This window comes from Littorina saxatilis, linkage group LG17 (genome assembly GCF_037325665.1).
Source record: "Littorina saxatilis isolate snail1 linkage group LG17, US_GU_Lsax_2.0, whole genome shotgun sequence".
Lineage (NCBI taxonomy): Eukaryota > Metazoa > Mollusca > Gastropoda > Littorinimorpha > Littorinidae > Littorina > Littorina saxatilis.
The window spans coordinates 37,006,796-37,027,759 of NC_090261.1; the positions used below are offsets into that span (position 1 = coordinate 37,006,796).

The following is a 20,964-nucleotide window of genomic DNA, read 5'->3' on the forward strand; positions in this document are numbered from 1 at the left end:
CTGAGCTATCAATCACTTTGATTCTAAATTTGAAATTGTTTTGTGAGTACAGTGTAATCAGTTTAACTTTATTCAGTGATCGGTTGAGCAATGGTTCAAGCAGTCGACGCAAGGGAAGACTTTGACACATGTATTCAAACTTCTCAAATTCCCATGATATGTCGATCTCGGGACGAGTTTAAAGATTTCGTCATAAGCGTGAGTAAATTACAGACATTATGCATGCTTGGGAATCCAAAAAGTGCTCGTTATAAGCATAAATTCGTTACAAAGAATTCGTTTTAAGCATTTTTTTTAAGCATGAAGAAAGAGGTATTCAGTTGGGAACTTGAAACTAATACGTTATAAGTCAAAATTCGTAACTAGCGTGTTCGTTTTAAGTGGGTTCGACTGTAATAAATTCTGTAAGTTCCCCTCAGTTTAAAGACTCTCTTTCTCTTTTAAGACTTGACTTTGTGAGATTTTTGGCGGTCTTAAAAGGAGGGTTTCACTGTACCTGTTACAAGTGAAACTTCATATCAACAATTGAACAAGGACAATGAAAGGAAGACAAAGGTAGAACAGCAGGTTTACCTGGTGAATAGTTCCACGGGGAAAGTACAGGAGATCACCAGCCTCCAGAACCACATCCAGAATAGTGCCTCCAATGTCGTTTTGGGAGAAGTTTTCTGCAAAGAGTTGTCACTCCTTCATTGAGTTTAGACATTATTTTTCTCCAAGCATGTAAAGGTAACAGAAAGTATGATTTTTAACTCTGGGGCTGTTTGACATTAAATATATCAAACGTGTAACTTATTGATAAAGAATATCATCCACTCCCATTCACCTTGGTAAGAATTTATAAACTTAATGAACTAATACATGTACAAACAAACAACCAACAACATTACAAACAAATGAATACAGAAACTAACTAACATCAAAAGGTTGAGCAGTAACGGTTGTCCGTAACGACAATAAAAGCAGAAGCAGACAACCAACTACAAGATATATAAGGTCAAAGATACTCACTGCTTGAAAATCTAGGCAGCGTCTCTTCATCTGATCTGAAAAAAAAATCAAATAAAATAGTAATCATCACCAAGAATGCTTTTCATCCACGGCGTATTGCTACCTAAAGCTAACCAACAAATGTGCTGTGAATCTGTGCTCCTCTATCTGTGTCTTGAATACAAACGTTCGATGCATGTTATTCCTTGCAGCTAAAACTAAAGAGCGAATTTCACTGTAAAAATGTATGTTCCAAGGAAGATTTTGAAGTTGAAAAAGACATAGAACAAATCTGTTTGACAGCAACTGTGACGCTTGCAGTGGCACCAACATACAAACAAATATCACACGCTCAATCTCTCACCTTTTCTCATTTCCAATGTGCTGAGTCACTGTGTTACAGTAGAAGCCACTTTTAAAACGCCCGATTTCCCTCTTTAAAGACCTCTCTTTTTAAATTGTGAAGAGATTCTGTTTACAACATCTGTAAATTCATCTCCATTTTAAGACTCACTCCCTTCTAAGACCTGTTTTTTCTGACTTTTTGGGGTCACTGTATAGGAAATAGGCCTACCTTGGGTTATACAGCTTCCAATGTTTCTTTCCTTCCAGCTGTATGACAAAGGCCTCAATGTCATCGTAGTGCGGCGCAAAGCCCTGTGTGCCAGGTGGTGTCAGATACCTTTCACAGATATTGCACAGTAATATATTTTGAAGAAAAAGGCAACAAAGTCATCATAGTGCGGCGAATCATCACAGTGCCCTGAACGCCAGGTGGTCTCAAATACCTGTCAAAGCCATGACACTATAATTAAAATTCCATATCTGACTTCCTTCTTAACAAGTTCTTTAATGACGATAATGATTAATACTTATTATAATATCCCCTTCCGACAAGAGTACCAGGCAATGCACACACACACACACAAAATATATCTTTAACAAGAAGAGGAAACGCTCGATCGAGTCACTTTCGCAGTTCTGAATATTATATGAGGCATCAGATGGACAGGAAGAAATTGCTATTCACAACACAATGAGTCACGTTCACATAAAATTTGAGCCCGGTCACTTTTATAGTTTCCGAGAAAAGCCCAACGTTAAGTTGTGTGTTGCCGAACAGAAAAGGCTAGTTATCTCCCTTGTTTTTCTGATAACGTTCGTAAAAGGCTACAGATGTAAATACTTTGATGTAAAGAATAATCCTACAAAGTTTCAATCACATCCGATGAACTTTGTCAAAGATATAAAATGTCTAATTTTTCCTTTGACGCTGACCTGTGACCTTGAAAAAGGTCAAAGGTCAACGAAACCATCGTTAAAGTGTAGAGGTCATTGGAGGTCACGACTAAACAAAATATGAGCCCGATCGCTTTGATAGTTTCCGAGAAAAGTTTGTCAAAGATATAAAATGTCTAATTTTTCCTTTGACGCTGACCTGTGACCTTGAAAAAGGTCAAAGGTCAACGAAACCATCGTTAAAGTGTAGAGGTCATTGGAGGTCACGACTAAACAAAATATGAGCCCGATCGCTTTGATAGTTTCCGAGAAAAGTCCAACGTTAAGGTGGTGTCTACGGACGGCCGGCCGGACGGCCGGCCGGACAGACTAACACTGACCGATTACATAGAGTCACTTTTTCTCAAGTGACTCAAAAAATGGATGTGTCGATCTATTCAGTGGCAATGAGAGAATAAAAATGTTGGATTAGAGTAACCTTGACAATCTGATCTTTTTCTGCCGACCCCAACGCCTGTTTCACCACTCCCATGTTATGATTTTAGTATGTTAGCGTTACATCTAGTTTCTTTATTGGTATGTATATGTATGTAATACATGCTTTTGTTTTGTTTTGTGTTTTTACAAAAGATGCATGGCATAATGGTATTGCCAATTTATTTCGGCTGTATATTATTGTTGTCCGCTTAATGTATACATATTATCTGTCTGATTTCTTACCTGATATTGTTAAACCTATTTTTCTTTTCTTTTTGTTTGTATGTATGGAAGTGTATATTGCCAATTTATTTTGGTTGTATAGTATTGTTGTATTTGTCCGCTCAATTTGTATACATATATTAACTGTCTGATTTGTTACCTTTTTTTGTTAAAGTTATATCTTTGTTTCAAAGCCCTCTGGGCCCAAAACAATAAAATACTTGACTTGATTTGACTTGACTTGACGAAAAAAAAATCTAAGGTTCACAGAGAATGGGACATTGAGTGCTCCATACCCAAGGAATTTGAAGCCTGCCCAATCCATACAAAAAAACCTTGACCTGCCAACTCGCCTCATTTTAATCATTGTACACTTATCAAACATTTGGAGTCAGCTTTTCCATTTGCAAACCCTGTCTCTTCCTGATCTGCCAGGACAAATCACACTCCATCCACTGTTTATTTGTATGGACAAGAAATTATCTTATCTTATGTCTTTTGACATTGTTGCTAAAAAAAAACCTGGGTAAATAAACTCACACGTTGGCTCCCACACTGCAGTTGAAGAATTCCTGAATAACGGAGAGGATTTTCCACATGCTGCGACAGTATGACTGTGGGTTTAAAAACCGCACTGAGCACCCTTTCTGTAAAGCAAGAACAACAATTAACTCTATGAAAGACAATCATTTTTGGGAGCATAGGCCTGCACCTGAAATTACAACAGTATCATACCACATTTTTCATGTAAAAATACTGGAAAAGAAATCATAAACCAAGTCCGTGTTAATGATTTTAATTATTCAAATTTGACTGTTTTTAGTATCAAATCAAAGCTTTTGCTATGTTATGACATCTCAGCTGGACAGGTTGCCATAACCAAGTGACCTTTTTTTGTGTGTGGGATGAATGCTTCTTTACCTGTAATGCCTGTTTACAAAACAGCTTGGGTAATCTCACTGAATAGTACAGCACGAACAACTACATCAACAGCTCTTACCAAGAATCAAACTCTAAAACAACATCTGTGTATGTGTGTATGTGAATCTTAAAATGGCTCACAAGCCCTATCAGATAAGTAGTTAATCTCAAACGCTACAAACCAGTATTTCAAGGGAGGTAACAGACCTGATAGAAGTCCCACACTAAAGGGGCATAAGCACGACCAGCTGGGTTGTGGGTCTCTCGCTTGTCGTCGACGTAAGAGGTGATGTCAATGTTCACTCCAAACTGAATGTTCTCCTGAAATCAAAGCATGAGTAATGTTAACCAGCGCAAACATCGATGGCTATCTCCTTCAAGTCGGATTTGAATTTGCAATAGTCATGACAAATATAAATTATAATAGGAATGAATGTGCATGACTGCCATGCAAGCAGCAGTATGGTATAAACATGTTCTGCTCATGGACTACAGCATCTCTCATTTTCAAGCACATAGTCGATGGGCGCAGTGGCAAGGTGGTAAGGCGTCGGCCCCCTAATCGGGAGGTGGTGAGTTCGAATCCCGGTCGCTGCCGCCTGGTGGGTAAAGAGTGGAGATTTTTCCGATCTCCCAGGTCAACTTATGTGCAGACCTGCTAGTGATTTAACCTCCTTCGTGTGCACACGCAAGCACAAGACCAAGTGCACACGGAAAAGATCCTGTAATCCATGTCAGAGTTCAGTGGGTTATAGAAACACGAAAATACTCAGCATGCCTCCCCCAAAATCGGCATATTTATGCTGCCTGAATGGCGGGGTAAAAACGGTCAAACACGTAAAAATCCACTCGTGCTAAAAACATGAATGAACGTGGGAGTCTAAGCCCATGAACGAAGAAGAAAAAGAAGCACATAGTCAGTTTGAAAACCACAAATAAACTGGAAGTTTAAAACACCAGAACAAAAAGAGAGACAAATGACAAAGAGATGTAAGTAAACAAAAAGAAAAAAAAGTTTTTTTTAAATCAATCATACAGAACAATAATAGTAATAACAAGACACAAACCTGTCGCAGGATTCTGTCGAACTCAGCTGTGCTGAACCACCCTTTGTTGTAGTCTGGCAGGTGTCGTCTGACCAACAGAGGTTTCTGTTCCCACAGCTCTCTGTGTCAAAGGGAAACAACTCACATTATAGTATGATATATAACCATGCATGTTTTACATCCCCCTTTTATGATTTCACAAAAGCTTGGAAAATCCAGTCTTAAAAAGGAGGGTGTCTTAAAATGGAGGTATGTTTACAAAGTTTATGAACAGAAAAGATGGGAAAGCAAGGGCTCAAAAGGAGGATTCCACCGAAATACATTCTCACCGATGCCATCAGCTCATGACGGATAGAGAAATGTCCACTGTTTAGGTACACAAAGTTAAAACACAGACACTGATAATCGCTGTTTATTTTATCGTTCACACACACACACACACACACACACACACACACACACACACACACACACACACACACACACACACACACACACTTTCGCAGCAAAACACATTCACAAACACGAAAACCTAGCTGCTCTGACCTGAAGAACCTGTCAGTAGTGACAGGATGAATGAGAACGTCAAACATTCTGGCCGCCTCAGCTGAGCTGTCGTGCATGTAGGGCACCTGCTTGCTCAGCTGCAAACCAGAACAACGATTTTAACCCCTTGACTGCCTTATGACGGGTATACCCGTCATGCGCTTGTGCAGCCCATATACCAAATAGCCTGGACCGCCAACTCGTCACGTGACCCTTCGAGGTTACGACGCTCGACTTTCAGGGGCGCTTAGTGTCCGGTTTGAAAGGCCAGCGATTCGAAGACAGTGAAAAGAAAGCACGCTCCAGTTATTTGTGACAATGGGAGGTGACAATGAACTGGATTTTCCAAAACTCCAAACTAAACTTAACAAAACTCATCGAAAAACATGTTCCATATGCACTTTAGCTGAGTTTATTTTAGCATTTTCAGAACTTACCTCGGCAACTTCGTCCATGTTTACAATCGACACCGGATATGACATCCCCCTGATTTCTGAAAGGCCATGTAAGCGTAGGTTCCAAAATGCGAGAGGCCGCTACCTCGTAATAGAGAGAAAGAGCGGAGAGAGAGCTAGTTGGCGGTCCAGGATAAATGGTCTATGTGCAGCCGCAGCGCCTTAGGACGGGTAAACCCGTCTTCTCCATTCAGGAATTTTCCAGAAATGCTACGTCACTGCTGACACACAAATAGCAGCCAATGGCTTGGTAGGATACCTCATTCTCATGAATAAACATAAATGGTGACGCGGTTTTGCGTCTGAAGGATATTTTCGGCCTTGGCGGGCAGGAAAGGGGAGAGAAAGCTCGACTCGTCAATATGGCTAACGGTGACAGTCGACCGGGCCCTAGTAGGGAAAAACAAAGACGGACTGACGCTACAGGCGGTGCAAATGATTATGGATACTGACAGGGGAAGGGGGAGATCTTCTTTCGGACGATTCGTTGGAAACAGGTAGATGACAGCGATTATGATCCTTTCTTGGATTGGAGCAAGCAAAACAGCCAACTGTGTTTGATCCACAGGCACCGGAAGATGCGCCGGACTGATTTTTCAAAAGTTCATATTTAAACATCATCATAAGCCAAACTAATTATTATTTCCATGTTTAGACACTAAAAACAGATTCTTGGTTCAATTTCCTTTAAAAATAACATTGGTTTTACTTACCTACCTACTGCCAGTTTGGAGCTAGAATTTTTTGTGAATTATTACACCCCGAACTCCAAAATTCCCTGGCAATCAGGAATGCACATATAAGTAAGTTTTGATTGGCAGCGAAAGGGTTAAATTTATCAAACAAATTCTTTTTTATTTGTGGTTATCATTGCAGACCAAAGATTTGCTCAAACTAACTTATCTGTGGTTCCATTGAAAGCTACATCCTTGACACAGCACAACATCAAAATATTCCACAATGCATTTTCTGGCCTCCTTCCAAAGCAGTTACACCAAATCAAAGCTTTTTTTTTTTTTTTACTTTGTGAATTCGTGAAGATGTTACATACCTGCTATTAAATGCAAGAAGAAAATTAGTTCATAACAAAACCTCCATGTCCCTCACCTTTTCGTTTGTCTCGGTTTCTCCGTCGCCAGAATCAGTCAGCTTTCTCCGCGTCCTCCTGGAATGACCGATATCTTCCCCACTGACAGAACCAGTCTCAGAAGACACTCGCTTCTTCTTGGACTTTGGAGCAGCAACCGTAGACCCCTGAAGTTCCAGCTGTCTCTTAGTACCTTTCCCATTCGTCTCCGTTGCATCGTTCTGTGCTGAGGCGGGAAGTTTAAATGTTGAAAAGCTTGCTGGCTGCTTTCGGATCTTGCTCCCCACGGCTGGCTGTGAACTGGTCGCTTCTGCTCTGACTGGAATGACACTTTTCAGGTTGCTCTGAGAAGTTGGTTTTGACGTATGATCAACTGCTGGTTTGTTGCCTAGAGGAAAGGGGTTCACTCTTGAAAATATCACACTTTCTTTTGCTTCTGACTTTACAATGAATATACATCCTAACATCATCTCATCTACAAGAGAAAAAAGCATTTTTAGTGCTACCACTACCTGTGTTCTTCAAGCCTGCTACTGTACGTTAAAGTGCACACTTTCTGACTGAGAAGGCTTAGTCCTACTAATGTTGTTACTGAACTCAAGTCATGACAGTTATCGTTCTGAGAAATACTCACGTTTTGCATAATGCCGAAATTCTAATACACGTACAGGCCAAAATCTTAAACTGAGACGCTGTTGTAGAGAAGGTTCTAATAGTAATTGTGTTCTTATAGGAAATGAATACTTTCTAATTTCTCAAGTGTGCGAGAGAAGATGTGGTACTGAACAATGCAGTTATAGACAAACTGATGCAGCATGTCGGCAGACAAATTTGCATGCTCAAAAAAGGCACACAATGCATGAACACATCCATCTCCGTCTAACCCCTCCTGGACTTATTCTTACTTTACAAACTAGAATGTCAGCCTCTTCTTTTTATCCTTTAAACTGAAAGTGTGTGAACGGTGAAGGTTTTAGTGGAGTGAGAACCAATGATAGATTTACATTTTCCATGATATTAGTCTTAGTCGTAAGCACACAGACTCAGAAAAGCTACTCTGCCAAAACTATGGACAGATTTATATTGGCAAAGAAATGTGAGAATACAACGTCCACGCAAAACTACATAACACAGATAAACATGTTCTTTAGACTTTGTTTACCTTGATAAGTGTATGCGACACATACCTTGTTTTGCTTTGCTTCCTGCCTTGGCTTCATCGCCTACTGACTTCAGGGATGTTAGGGACACCTGACGCGCTGTGTTGCTAGCAATGTGGGGACTCTCTTCTTTGTTTTTCAAATTAGGTGGGCGACCTTTCTGTCCTGATCCTCGAACACTGGCCCGAATTGAGTTCTGCCATACAAATAAACAAGATCAAAACCATAAAAGAATTTTGTCTTTTTGCCATTGTATTAAAATTTAAATGTTTAACAAATAATTACCAATTCAGATCTTTTTTTTTAATTATTCAGAGGGGAACACCAATAGTATACAATCATTGTCTCAGGAACACAAATTACAGGGCGGAGCAGTTAAGCCAGAGGGGGGGGGGGGGGGGTACAACCTGGGGTCCAGGGTCCCGCTGGGGGGTCTGGGGGGCAAAGCCCCCCTGAAGCTGAAGAATTTTAGCTATTTTATAAACAATTTGTGGCTTATCCTTGATTTTAAACATGATCAACTGGTGTCAGCAGCCACTCATTATTTCTTTTAACGTTAGTATTAAATAATGGCAATTTATCTTCACTGATATCTGCTCCCGACATCAAATAGTATGGTTAGAAGGCATACTGTGACAACTAAACAATTAACTCTTCCCCCGGCTTTACAGACAGAAAAAAAAAAAAAAAAAAATCACAGACAGAATTTTTTTTTGGGGGGGGGGGGGGGACAGCCGGGAGGGGGGGGGGGGTCCGGAACCCCTGTGACACCCCCCCTAATCCGCCCCTGGATTATATGTTGCATACTGCAACTGAAACACATCAGACACCAGTTCTCTGAAACTTTTTCAAAGCTTTAACTTTAATTTCTTGAAAGTAAAACTCTTCCAATCTTGTGCAAATCTTGACAAGCCTTGGGAAACATGACTGGTAAAACACCAATAAAAGACAGCGTAGGGTGAGCCATTTTGCTTGGAAACCACGATTTGGAGGACGCTTTTCATTCTCTGGCTCAGCAGATTTCGATTCGCGGTGACTATCGTCTGCTATGTCGTCTGCTTCGATCGACTCGACAACACTACTACCACTCACACTGACACTGTCCACATTCGCAGTGTTCCTATCATTTTGTCCGGAATCACTTACCTTGGCGACAGGTAGCAAACCTTGGCCAATTTAGTTTTTTTCTTTTTTGGTTGCGACATGTTCAAATCAAAATCGAAAGCAATGACTGACTGATAAACTATCGCGAACCGGCGAACGCAAACGCTGTTAGTGTGCTTTCCCTTGTCCAAGGGAAACCACTCTGGCATCTATATTTTTTGGCAATGGCTTCCGTTCAAAACATTGATGTTTCGTTTTTGGTATTCGCGAAGGAAATAAACGTCAGTCAGTTGACTAAGTACATCGGCAGCAGTTTTAGCAATCAAAGCCTGACCAATACAAACAAGAAGGGCAAAGCCCATACGACTCACATGCTTGACCTTGACAGCAATGACATCATACACTAAGAACTGCTTTACACATTTTTCCTACCAAAATACATGTGACCTTGACCCAAGGTCAAGGTCATCCAAGGTCATGCAACACAAAGCTGTTAATTCAAGACATAGGAAGTACAATGGTGCTTATTGGCTCTTTCTACCATGAGATATGGTCACTTTTAGTGGTTCACTACCTTATTTTGGTCACATTTCATAAGGGTCAAAGTGACCTTGACCATGATCATATGTGACCAAATGTGTCTCATGATGAAAGCATAACATGTGCCCCACATAATTTTTAAGTTTGAAACAGTTATCTTCCATAGTTCAGAGTCAAGGTCACTTCAAAATATGTATACAATCCAACTTTGAAGAGCTCCTGTGACCTTGACCTTGAAGCAAGGTAAACCAAACTGGTATCAAAAGATGGGGCTTACTTTGCCCTATATATCATATATAGGTGAGGTATTGAATCTCAAAAACTTCAGAGAAAATGGGAAAAATGTGAAAAATAGCTGTTTTTTAGGCAACATTTATGGCCCCTGCGACCTTGACCTTGAAGCAAGGTCAAGATGCTATGTATGTTTTTTGGGGCCTTGTCATCATACACCATCTTGCCAAATTTGGTACTGATAGACTGAATAGTGTCCAAGAAATATCCAACGTTAAAGTTTTCCGGACGTCCGGACGTCCGGACGTCCGGACGGACGGACGGACGGACGACTCGGGTGAGTACATAGACTCACTTTTGCTTCGCATGTGAGTCAAAAACTGGACAAACTGTGGCCGATTTAGGCGAATACTCTTCGGACATTTGGCCGATAGGGACATGAAAGTTTCGGCCAAAGTAAAAAAAATTGGCGATTGGCCGAAGGGCCGACCCAAACGACACCCCTGGGTACATTAAAATCTGTACAATCTGGTGCATTCTGAGACTAAAATTCAACTTGTTTGGATAAGGTAAAAAAAAATACATTCTCCTAGCAAACGCCCAGTATCTAGCAAACGCCCACCCCCCACTTTTGGCCAAAAGTTGTGCAGAGGGGTCACTACCTAGCAAACGCCCATCCCGTTTTTTTAATAGAATAAGGTACCTGATTCTATTGTTATAGTGTGTGTTTTTTTTTATTTACAAAATATATACAGTCCCAAAAGAAACCAACAGTGATTTAAAATGTGTCTATATATCAGTATCACTAACCCAAAATCATCACCATCGCTGGGAAGATCAGGCTAATTCACGAAAATAATTGATATCTGGAGGGAAAAAACATTTAGGTTTTGTTTTTATTATTGTGACACTGGATTTTTTTGTTCAGTCAAAATAAAGTGAGCCCAGCCTCAACATCTGTCAAAATGTGTGTGTGTGTGTGTATGTGCTTTTGTACTTCGTGCGCGTGTTTGTGGATGCGTAACTGTGGATATCTGTTAGTGTATGTGTGCGGGAGTGTGTGTGTGCGTGTGTATGTGTGTGTTTGTGTGTGTCTGTGTGTGTTTCTTGTCCCACCGTATTTCTCCGACATGGTTGTATCACTTTTTTTCTCATGAAAATGTGATGACACTTTATCTTGCTAAGGGGTGGATACCTAGCAAACGCCCACCCCCTACTTTTACCCGAAATCTGTGCGGAGGGGGGATGGGCGTTTGCTAGGGATTTTACGGTATATATTCAGATTCTGTCAGTGACCCACACATTAGGCTAGATCGGATTATTGCCGTGACGACCTACCTATCAAAGGGCTAATTCTGGAGACTGCCGTTCATTAGTACAGCTAATCTTTCTTAATAGCGCATGCCCTAAATGCAAGTTTAAAAAAAGTTTTCAAACCAGCAGCTTTTTGCCTCTGCCCATGGTTGGCGTGCTGCCTGCCCGTTTCAGACTGCCCCCTGCTTCCTTTGGTCCTGTTGGTGTATCCATCTTTTTAGCCTGAAAATGACCGATAACAGTTTTAGGAAGAATAACTATTTTGCAACCAAACCTTTCATACTGGGGTATCACACACCCGCACAGACTGACAGAGGGAACTTGGAAGCCATGTGGGTGGACTTAGTCTTAGTTCGGCTGCTACTGTACTGGAGCCAAAGACATCTTTTTGGTAAATCAGCAAGAAAAGTTCAGCTAAAGACAAGTGTGATCCTTTCTGTAACCTACCTTTCTCTCGTTTCCTTTGCCAGCAAACACGGAGAATGCGGATGATTTCTTCATGATTTGGTTTGTTTGCTGGGAAATGTGGTAGAACGTTTGATTCAAAGTCGATTATGTTTTCATGAAAGAAAGAGTTATTAAAGGGAAGGCACTCCAACAACAACGAAAATTGTAAAACAAGGGAAGTCACTGTACAGCTGTGTCAGTGTGTGTCCATTGGAAAATCCTTCATGAGGCTAAATTTGTCCAACCAATCTTTTGTATTTAACTTAGAAATTTGATTCATCCTAAAATGTTTCCCTTCTCATTCAAGGGACGTAACCACTCGGTACACGTTTTTGAAGAAATCGATTTTTGGGGTGAAATCTATTGAATTTCACCACCAATTTTCTTCACTACATGCAAGAAACTAACATGCTTTTCGTCCTTAAATAATTTCATTTAATTAATTTTACCAGGAAACAACATTTCAGTCTCGAGTATATATCGAGGGGGTAATATGACGGCGGGGCGAAGATCTCTCTCTCTCTCTCTCTCTCTCTCTCTCTCTCTCTCTCTCTCTCTCTCTCTCTCTCTCTCTCTCTCTCTCTCTCTCTCTCTCTGACAATCAAGTTATATGTAATGTAACCTATATCATTACATCCACAAACTGTCACAATGTCTTTTTTCTTCTCAATAAAAGGTATCTTCACACTAAAGTATTTGCATGACTACCGTCTGTTTGCCAGTCTTCGGTGCTTAATGAGTATTTGCACGTTCTCTGTCTGTCTGTTTTTTTCCAAGAAGACCATAACCTTCCTTGTTGTACGCGCACTCGACCCCACTATGACCTTGACATTTTACCAGGATCAACCACACTACCATGTTTGTTTCCATAGATCATCGAGCCCAAAGTGAATAAAGTTTCAAAGCTTCACACAACATTTTAATAAACTAATAAGGCACAAAAAAAAATTAATTTCTGTTTCTGGTCACCCGACCGACCCTAAATTTCGGCGCCGACCCTAAACTTTTTTTTTCCAAACTCAAAATTTTTTTTTTTTTTTTTTTGGTGGTAAAGGACAGGGTGAGAAAATGAACAACAAAAACGTGTGAAAACGAAAGTCCGCTGACGATTTGTAAATGTGTTGAGTGTCTTGTCTCTATGTATAGTGAATCCAGTCTCTTTGCGCGATTTTTAAAGTTATGTAGTTTTATTGGTCTACATTTGGGGTAAAATAAAATAAAAAATAAAAAAAAAATCCCTACCTACCGACCCTATTTTTTTTAGCCATGTTACCAGAAACAGACAATTTTTTTTTGGCCTAAGCTTTCACTTTGCTGACTGAAACTCCATCCCGCTATGGTCATCGAATTTGACCAGAGACAACCAGACATTAATCATGTTTAAAGGTAGGAAAATTCTGTAAAGTACTCGACCGTTTATAGCCTCATGGGCGATTACAAAGAACTTTAAAACCATTATTTTCATTTGAATGGGGAGAGAGAGAAAGGGGGTCTCAGCCCCAATGTAAAAGCTGAAACACTCAAGTTTTACGAGCCTACAATGTGCACGGCAGTAAAATTAAGCATCGAATGCTACACACTAGCAGGGCATTGGACGAGAGTAGTGCTATGTAGTCTTGCCATTATGAGCAGGCACATTGGACAGTTTCGCGCATGATTTAACGTTATGTACAAATGTCCAAGCGCATCATCAACAGCTGTGGTAAGTAAATTAATAATTTTAACGTGCGACTGTAAATTAATCATTTTTACGTGCGACTGGTACATATACTAACACTACATGTTAGTGCCTGACACTAATATCAATGTATACGACGGAGTGAGGGAAAAAATCGTCCTTAGTCCTCCCAGAATTTTCTTCAGATCGGAAAAGTAAGACAATGTGGTTTGTGTGTATATGTGGTGAGGCATTTTGTTTGTTTGTTTCTTCGGTAAAATAAAGAGAAATAACATGAGATAATATATTCGAAGATAAAAATGCGATGTGAAGATAACAATTTAAATTTTTTTAAACGAACAACGAAATCCAAAATAGAATTGAACGAAAGCCACCAAGCTGAAATGCAATACCGAAGTCCGGCCTTTGTCAAAGATTGCTTGGCCAAAATTTCAATCAATTTGATTGAAAATGAGGGTGTGACAGTGCCGCCTCAACTTTTACAAAAAGCCGGATATGACGTCATCAAAGGTATTTATCGAAAAAAAGAAAAAAACGTCCGGGGATACCATTCCCAGGAACTCTCATGTAAAATTTCATAAAGATCGGTCCAGTAGTTTGGTCTGAATCGCTCTACACACACACACGCACACACACACATACACCACACCCTCGTCTCGATTCCCCCCTCTACGTTAAAACATTTAGTCAAAACTTGACTAAATGTAAAAACAGGCACTGAGGAGCGAGAACATGGCACATTAAGGTAAGGGACACTATTCGTACAAAATGTTCACAATGGCAACATATCACGTTTTGCATGGGTTATTCCCCATCAATTGTAAAGTCTCTAAATAAAAGCTTGTGCTCATCGTTAAATTGACAGTTCATAAAACGTACTCTCTCTCTCTCTCTCTCTCTCTCTCTCTCTCTCTCTCTCTCTCTCTCTCTCAAACACACACACACACACACACACACACACACACACACACTCACGCACACACACACACACACACACACACACACACACACACACAATTTGCTGTTTGAAAGTTTACACGGCTGGCCAATGTATGTATACATGTATGTACTAGATGATTACCCGCTTCGCCGGGTACCGGCTTCGCCGGGAGGAAGTAGAGCCGAATACCAGGCTGCGCCTGGGACCCGGCTTTGCCGGGTGTACGCCGGCTTAGCCGGCGCACGAAGGAAAGGAGATAAACGCGCAAAACACTGGAGACCTTCTAAAAATAGTAACGTGCAGTGACCTTCTAAAAATAGTAACGGAATGGGAATATCCGCGCGCCATACGAAGGAAGGGAGGTAAACGCTGAAAACACTGGAGAAGATAAGGAAGAGTTACTGGTAGTGGATCCAGACAAAAAAAACAAAATCGGTTCAGCGCTGCGCGCTGAGAGCACGTGTTGAAATATCTCATCGACCAGGTTGTGTGTCCCGGGTGTACCTGAATATGGCCACCAAATTTGAAACAGATCCATCGAGAACCTTGGCCGCGCATCGCGAACAGACACACACACAGACACAAGTCGTATATTTAAACTACTCACTTATCGCCCCCCCCCCCCCCCCCGGCGCAAATCTAGAGCACACGATAATCCCAAAGAAATGACACTCCTCTTTCTCTCCCTCTTCAAGTATTACTTACAGTTATACTCACACACCTGCGCGGGCACACACTCACATACACCTGACACACACGCAACCACTCTCGTGCGCACATACATCACACATAGCCAAGTCATGTATTGATTTTGGGCAAATAACGAGGGCAGTTTATTCAAGAGAATACCATCTGACAATGAGAGATATCATTGTGCAGTGATAAGTCCCAAATTAGAGGTACTACTCGTTATTCAGCCCAACTAAAGACAGTATACTAGGTTAGAGGTGGGAGGTTTAGGATTGTTGTGATGTTATACATGAAGGAGTTGCCTGGGCTACATGTGATCTGTAAGATGATCTTTTGTGGCAGCTGGTCTAAGTAGCCTAAGTACGCGTTGCTTTTCCAATCCCCCATCACCTTGACAATTTCCACCGGCACACCACAACTCAACGCCCACGCGGCACCACCCCGCCGAAAGCTGTGGCTGGAGAAGTTTCCCCCAGCAACAGCGGTAGTCAAGCGCACACTTCTTTATAGTTAATATGTAGCTCCTTTGCTGCCTGCATGTCTTTTTCAAAGATGGTGTACTGCCAGTCACCTTGCCAAAAGGCACCCGCTGCAATGTTACATGCATCTACATGAACATGCTGTTTTGCATTGTGAAAATAATATACTGTGCCGTTAAATACATGCATAAAAGAAAGCCACCATTGTACATCCTTATGAAATTCGCCAGATAGTTTCGCTTTGTGTCGCTGCTGCTGAAGGGGTTTAAATCGTGTCCAGTATCCGCCGCAGAAAGAATTTTCCTCCTCTGACAGCCTGACAGGCCCAATTAAGGGACCTCGCTATGCTTTGCAGCTGAGTTTTTGTCGCGCGCTTCTTTCCTCGGATCTGGAGGAGTCGCTGCCGCAGTTGCTGCAACTTGTCACTTCCAAGTGACAGGGTGTTGTTTCGCGTGTCGATGTCGACACCGAGAAACGTGATACGTTGAGTAGGCCCCACCACCTTCTTCCAGCTAATGTTGAAACCCAGTTCCCTCAATAATCTAATTAAAGACAGTAGAGGGCCCCAAAGGGGGGGTATCATCACGATCACGGGAAGGGAAATTTTAGCTTTCACGATCACAGTTACCTTGATTTTTGTTTTCACGATCACGAACACCAGTGGCAAATCACGGTCACGGTAAAAGTTGCAGGTACAGAAAGCACGTGTCAAAGTAAACACAACCACACAGTTATTCGCTCCTCTGGATCTATTGTTTATTCAACACAAAGTGACAACTGTTGCACTTTTTTATTATTTTTTTGAAATCTCTTTCATTCACACATAGAAATACATATGATTTGTAATCAGTAACAAGAATGTTGTTTTCATTGTTTTTTTCTCTCGCTCTCTCTCTCTCTCTCATACAGACACTTACAGGAATATACACTCCAGGGGCGGAGCAGTTAAGCCAGAGGGGGGGTGTTACAACCTGGGGTCCAGGGGTAGACCTTGTGGGGTACATGGGCAAGGCCCCGTTGGGGGGTCTGGGGGGCTTAGCCCCCCAGAAGCTGAAGAGATTTAGCTATTTTATGAACAATTTATGGCTTATCCTTGATTTTAAACATGATCAACTGGTGTCAGCAGCCACTCATTATTTCTTTTAAAGTTAGTATTAATTTTTTTTTTACAGCCGGGGGGGGGGTCCGGAACCCCTGTAACTCCCCCCCCCTAATCCGCCCCTGCACTCATACACATTCAACTCCCACACCCTCACTCACACACATGAATATATATACTTGCACAATTTCACATTTCCAGAGCTAAATCTTTTAAACCCATTTTCTCAAAAACTATTGGGTGGATTGAAATTAAAGTACATGTATGTGTGATGGTAGAGTCTATAATCCTGACTAAAGGTCAGTCTAGGAATCATGAAGGTGGGTGAAGGAATATACACTCATACACATTCAACTCCCACACCCTCACTCACACACATGAATATATACTTGCACAATTTCACATTTCCAGAGCTAAATCTTTTAAACCCATTTTCTCAAAAACTATAGGGTGGATTGAAATTAAAGTACATGTATTCGTAGCGCTCGCAAGGCATGGTAGAGTCTATAATAACAAAATCCCCAACGAACATGACTTCGATCGACTTTGACATGAGGATCAAGTGACCCAAACTGGCACGTCTCCCCGCCATAGTTCCTGAATTTAACTCATTGTTGATAAGTTTACAGGAGCTAAAATAAATCCAAGCTTAATGCAAAGAAGCGACAATTAGAATCTATGCCAAGCGTGTCCACGTTGCTGGGATGAAAAACATATTTCTAGTTTCGGTTTTGGCTACACGCAGACTCGATCAGACTCGAGCCAGTCGATGTCAAACTGAGCGAGTGACAGCCGGACGTGGCAATGTCGACAATGTCAATGATCTCAATCAAACTCAAAGATCTTGAACAAATTTCAAGATCTTTGCCTACATTCAGAACAGTCATAGAGCAACATAGACAGGGCCGGACTAGGGGGGGGGGTGTGGGGTTACAGGGGTTGCGCAACCCCCCCCCCCACCCCAGCATGTACCTCCCAAACGCTTTTGGGGGGGGGGGGGTTGCATCTGGATCATCATGAAATCCGAGGAGAAATCGCACCTCTCACCCCCTTTCGAGAAACATTTTTCTTCAACGATTTTTGTGATGAAAAGTATGAGTCCTTACAAACTCAATTCTTCTTCATTGCCTATACAGCTTGCTGTCGAATTTACCTTTTTCGTTCAAGGAGAGGCTTCCTTTCCCTCCAGAAACATCAAAAAACGTTCAGCTGCAACCCCCACCAAGCCGGGGCTTCGCCCCCTGGACCCCCACCAAGGGGCTTTGCCCCCTGGACCCCCATCTGTAACCCCCCCCTAGTACTTACCTAGTCCGGCCCTGAATAGATCAACATACCTTGACATTTCGTCTTCGGAAAGACGGACCCGTAGCCTGACCTTTCCATCAAGGAAGGCATTCTCGCCGCCTGCTTTGGTCTGGCTTAAATCCACAAAATATAACAGAAGTTCGATGACAGTACCGCTGCACGCCATTTTTGATCTTCGAATTCGAATTTGACTGAATGCACTCAAAACTTTAGCACGAAGCCCTTCCATTGGATGAAGTTTGGCAGACTTTTGCAATTCGCCTTCTGATTGGATCTCTTTTTGTGTGTGATTGGTTCTCTTAAAGGGAAGCAATCGCTGTCAAAATCATATTTCTGAATGTGTTGTTGCTTCCCTTCAATCGGGATTGGCTCCTTGACGAATAGAGGATCATAGAGTGATACAGCTGTGAAAAATGTACGTTGAAAATAAAATGCTTTGCAATAATGCCCATCACGATCACGAAAACAAATGACGATTACGATCACGAGACTTGATTTTTTGGTCATCACGGATCACGGGCAAAGTCCCATCACGATCACAGAAATGGAAATTTCGGCAATCACGGTCACAGAAAGGTCAAAAAACGCCAATCACGATCACGATTTTAAACCCTTTGGGGCCCTCACAGTAACATGTCATTGCACTCTTGTCTGGTAGATGCTACCAGAAGAAAATCATCGATCAATATACGCTAACACACCTGGCATGCCTTTCCGTGCCATGCATCTGCGAATAGCTTGCGACAGGCGATGGAAGTGTGACGGCCCTACATTGCTGCCAAAAGGCAGCCGACTGTCAAAGAGATAAGTGGGTTTCTTTTCACCTGTGAAATGCCATTTCAGCCCAGTCATACAATAATCGTCCGGACTGATGCATACTGACAGATAGGCGGACTGCAAGTCTACTTTTGCACACCAATACCCTGTCTTCGCTAGGGCGCACGCGTCAGATACGGTTTGAAATTTAGCTGACTCAGGTATAGAATAGTCGTTCATTGCCCTACCTGTGGGTTTGCTAGCGTCATGGATCAACCTGATGCTGCCATCATCCTTGGGAATCGCAGCGATAGCGCTTACCACAGTTGGTTTTCTACTAGCTACAATGTAATAACCTTTTTCTATCTGATCTAATAGCTCTTTTTCCACAGCTTTATGGTGTTCGTTCGATGACCTATGGTTTGTTTGCTCTACGTCTAGTACGCCTGCCCTACTCTCTTCTGTTACACGGAAACTGTTTCTTATGCCATCTAATAAAAAGGTTTTGTCGTGATCGCCTTCTAGCACCTTGTGCCACATTTGAGATTTAGCATTAATGGAATCACTATTTCCGAGAAATTCGCACTTATTGGAATCTAGCTGAGGGAACGGGCTGTTGAAGGTGGGGCCTACCGTTTTGTCGGCAATTCGCTGCGCTGTGTCCTAGGCTGGGGAGGTGGTAGCTGTCACTTTGTGGTCCTTGCCGGGGTGGCCCATGCCGCAGGTGTCGCAGACGTGGAGGAATCTGCAGCGGGACCCATAGGGACAGTCGCCTTTGTTGGTATACAATAAGCACACTTCCTTCCCGTTGGGTCCCGCTGGTCGCCGGGAACCGCCGCTGGCCGTCCGCCTTGCCGCCCTTGGTGTCTTGGACGCCATGCTGGAGCCGGTCCCGCAGGATCACCGTGGACAGGTGGGGGTTGGGGGTTCCCCACTTGAATCCGCTGGACGACTGGCGCCTTCTGTACTCGTCGTCGTACAGAAGCACCGACTGCCACAAGTATCTGGCCCCCGCTCGCCTATCATCTCTGTGTACCGGAGGTAGGCGGTCGAGTCAAACCCGGGCTTCTCAGCAATCAACCTCGCCATGATGCGTGCGTTTGCCACAATCCAGTGGCAGGGGGAGACTTTGTCAAGTTTTGGTCTCTGGTTGAGTTTTAGGATGACACCTCCCCCGAGTGTCACCTCTTCCTCGGCCGCCATCGACCCCGGCACAAAATCCAGAATGGAAAGATAGGAGGTCTCACCTGTTGGCTGCAGTGACAAGCCGCCTAACAGTCCCTGGAGTGGTTCCACGCTTTTTTCCTCAGTCACCCGCTGGGATAGTGGCCCTCCCCCGCTTCGCTTTTGCAGGGCCGCCACTGCTACTCTCAGCGCTACGTAGTGGCCACGCTTGAGACCCAGGCCCTCCAAATCCTGGGCAGTCACATTACTCAGCACATTGAGGGTGTTCAACTCCTCATCCTGGAGAACTTTAACCACCGTTAAAGGCAGATCTGTCGCCCACGCTCCAAATTCGAAGTCCATATTGCAGTAAGAAATAGTTGGCATATGCCCGCTGCGCCGCGCTGGTAAAGGACTGACCACAATGTGTTGCTCTCCCGTTCTTATAGACCCCCGCTGATGCATCACACGTGCAAGCCCCCCGGCAACATGGACATTGCGGCTGGGCTCTTCTCCTTGACTTTCACAAGTCCTCCTCTCCCCTCTCTTTCTAATTACGGGCCTAAGTGTTGATATCCTGCTTTACTACCCTCTCTTCCCTACCTGCCAACACTGATCCCTTTAGGCCTACCTCAAGTATCTAACATCCTCCTCCTCCACCCGCGGCTAATCTGTCTCGTTTAAATAGAGTTTATCTGACGCTGTCCGCTCTATCTAAACTCACACATATATATAGATAGATAGATAGACTAGATGATTACCCGCTTTGCCGGGTACCGGCTTCGCCGGGAAGAAGTAGAGCCGAATACCAGGCTGCGCCTGGGACCCGGCTTTGCCGGGTGTACGCCGGCTTCGCCGGCGCACGAAGGAAAGGAGATAAACGCGCAAAACACTGGAGACCTTCTAAAAATAGTAACGTGCAGTGACCTTCTAAAAATAGTAACGTAGTAACGGGAATATGGATTGACGCCACACGGAGGAAGGGAGATAATCGCGGCTGAAAACACTGGAGAAGATAAGGAAGAGTTACTGGTAGTGGATCCCGACAACAACAAAAAAACAACAACAACAAAA

General features: G+C 42.7%; 1 protein-coding gene across 1 annotated transcript in view; it reads right to left on the reverse strand.

The window, feature by feature from the left end:
• Positions 1-11,905, reverse strand: part of LOC138951651 (ribosomal oxygenase 1-like) — a 28,934-nt gene extending 17,029 nt beyond the window's left edge. Inside the window, exons 1-11 of the mRNA XM_070323190.1 lie at positions 11,780-11,905; positions 11,456-11,554; positions 8,171-8,339; positions 7,004-7,371; positions 5,442-5,539; positions 4,917-5,016; positions 4,057-4,170; positions 3,469-3,575; positions 1,565-1,672; positions 1,012-1,046; positions 574-668 (exon numbers count right to left, since the gene is read on the reverse strand). Coding sequence (XP_070179291.1) covers positions 574-668; positions 1,012-1,046; positions 1,565-1,672; positions 3,469-3,575; positions 4,057-4,170; positions 4,917-5,016; positions 5,442-5,539; positions 7,004-7,371; positions 8,171-8,339; positions 11,456-11,554; positions 11,780-11,833 — 1,347 coding nt within the window. The 5' untranslated portion in view covers positions 11,834-11,905. The remainder of the gene's footprint in view (positions 1-573; positions 669-1,011; positions 1,047-1,564; positions 1,673-3,468; positions 3,576-4,056; positions 4,171-4,916; positions 5,017-5,441; positions 5,540-7,003; positions 7,372-8,170; positions 8,340-11,455; positions 11,555-11,779) is intronic.
• Between the last annotated feature and the right edge of the window lie 9,059 nt (positions 11,906-20,964).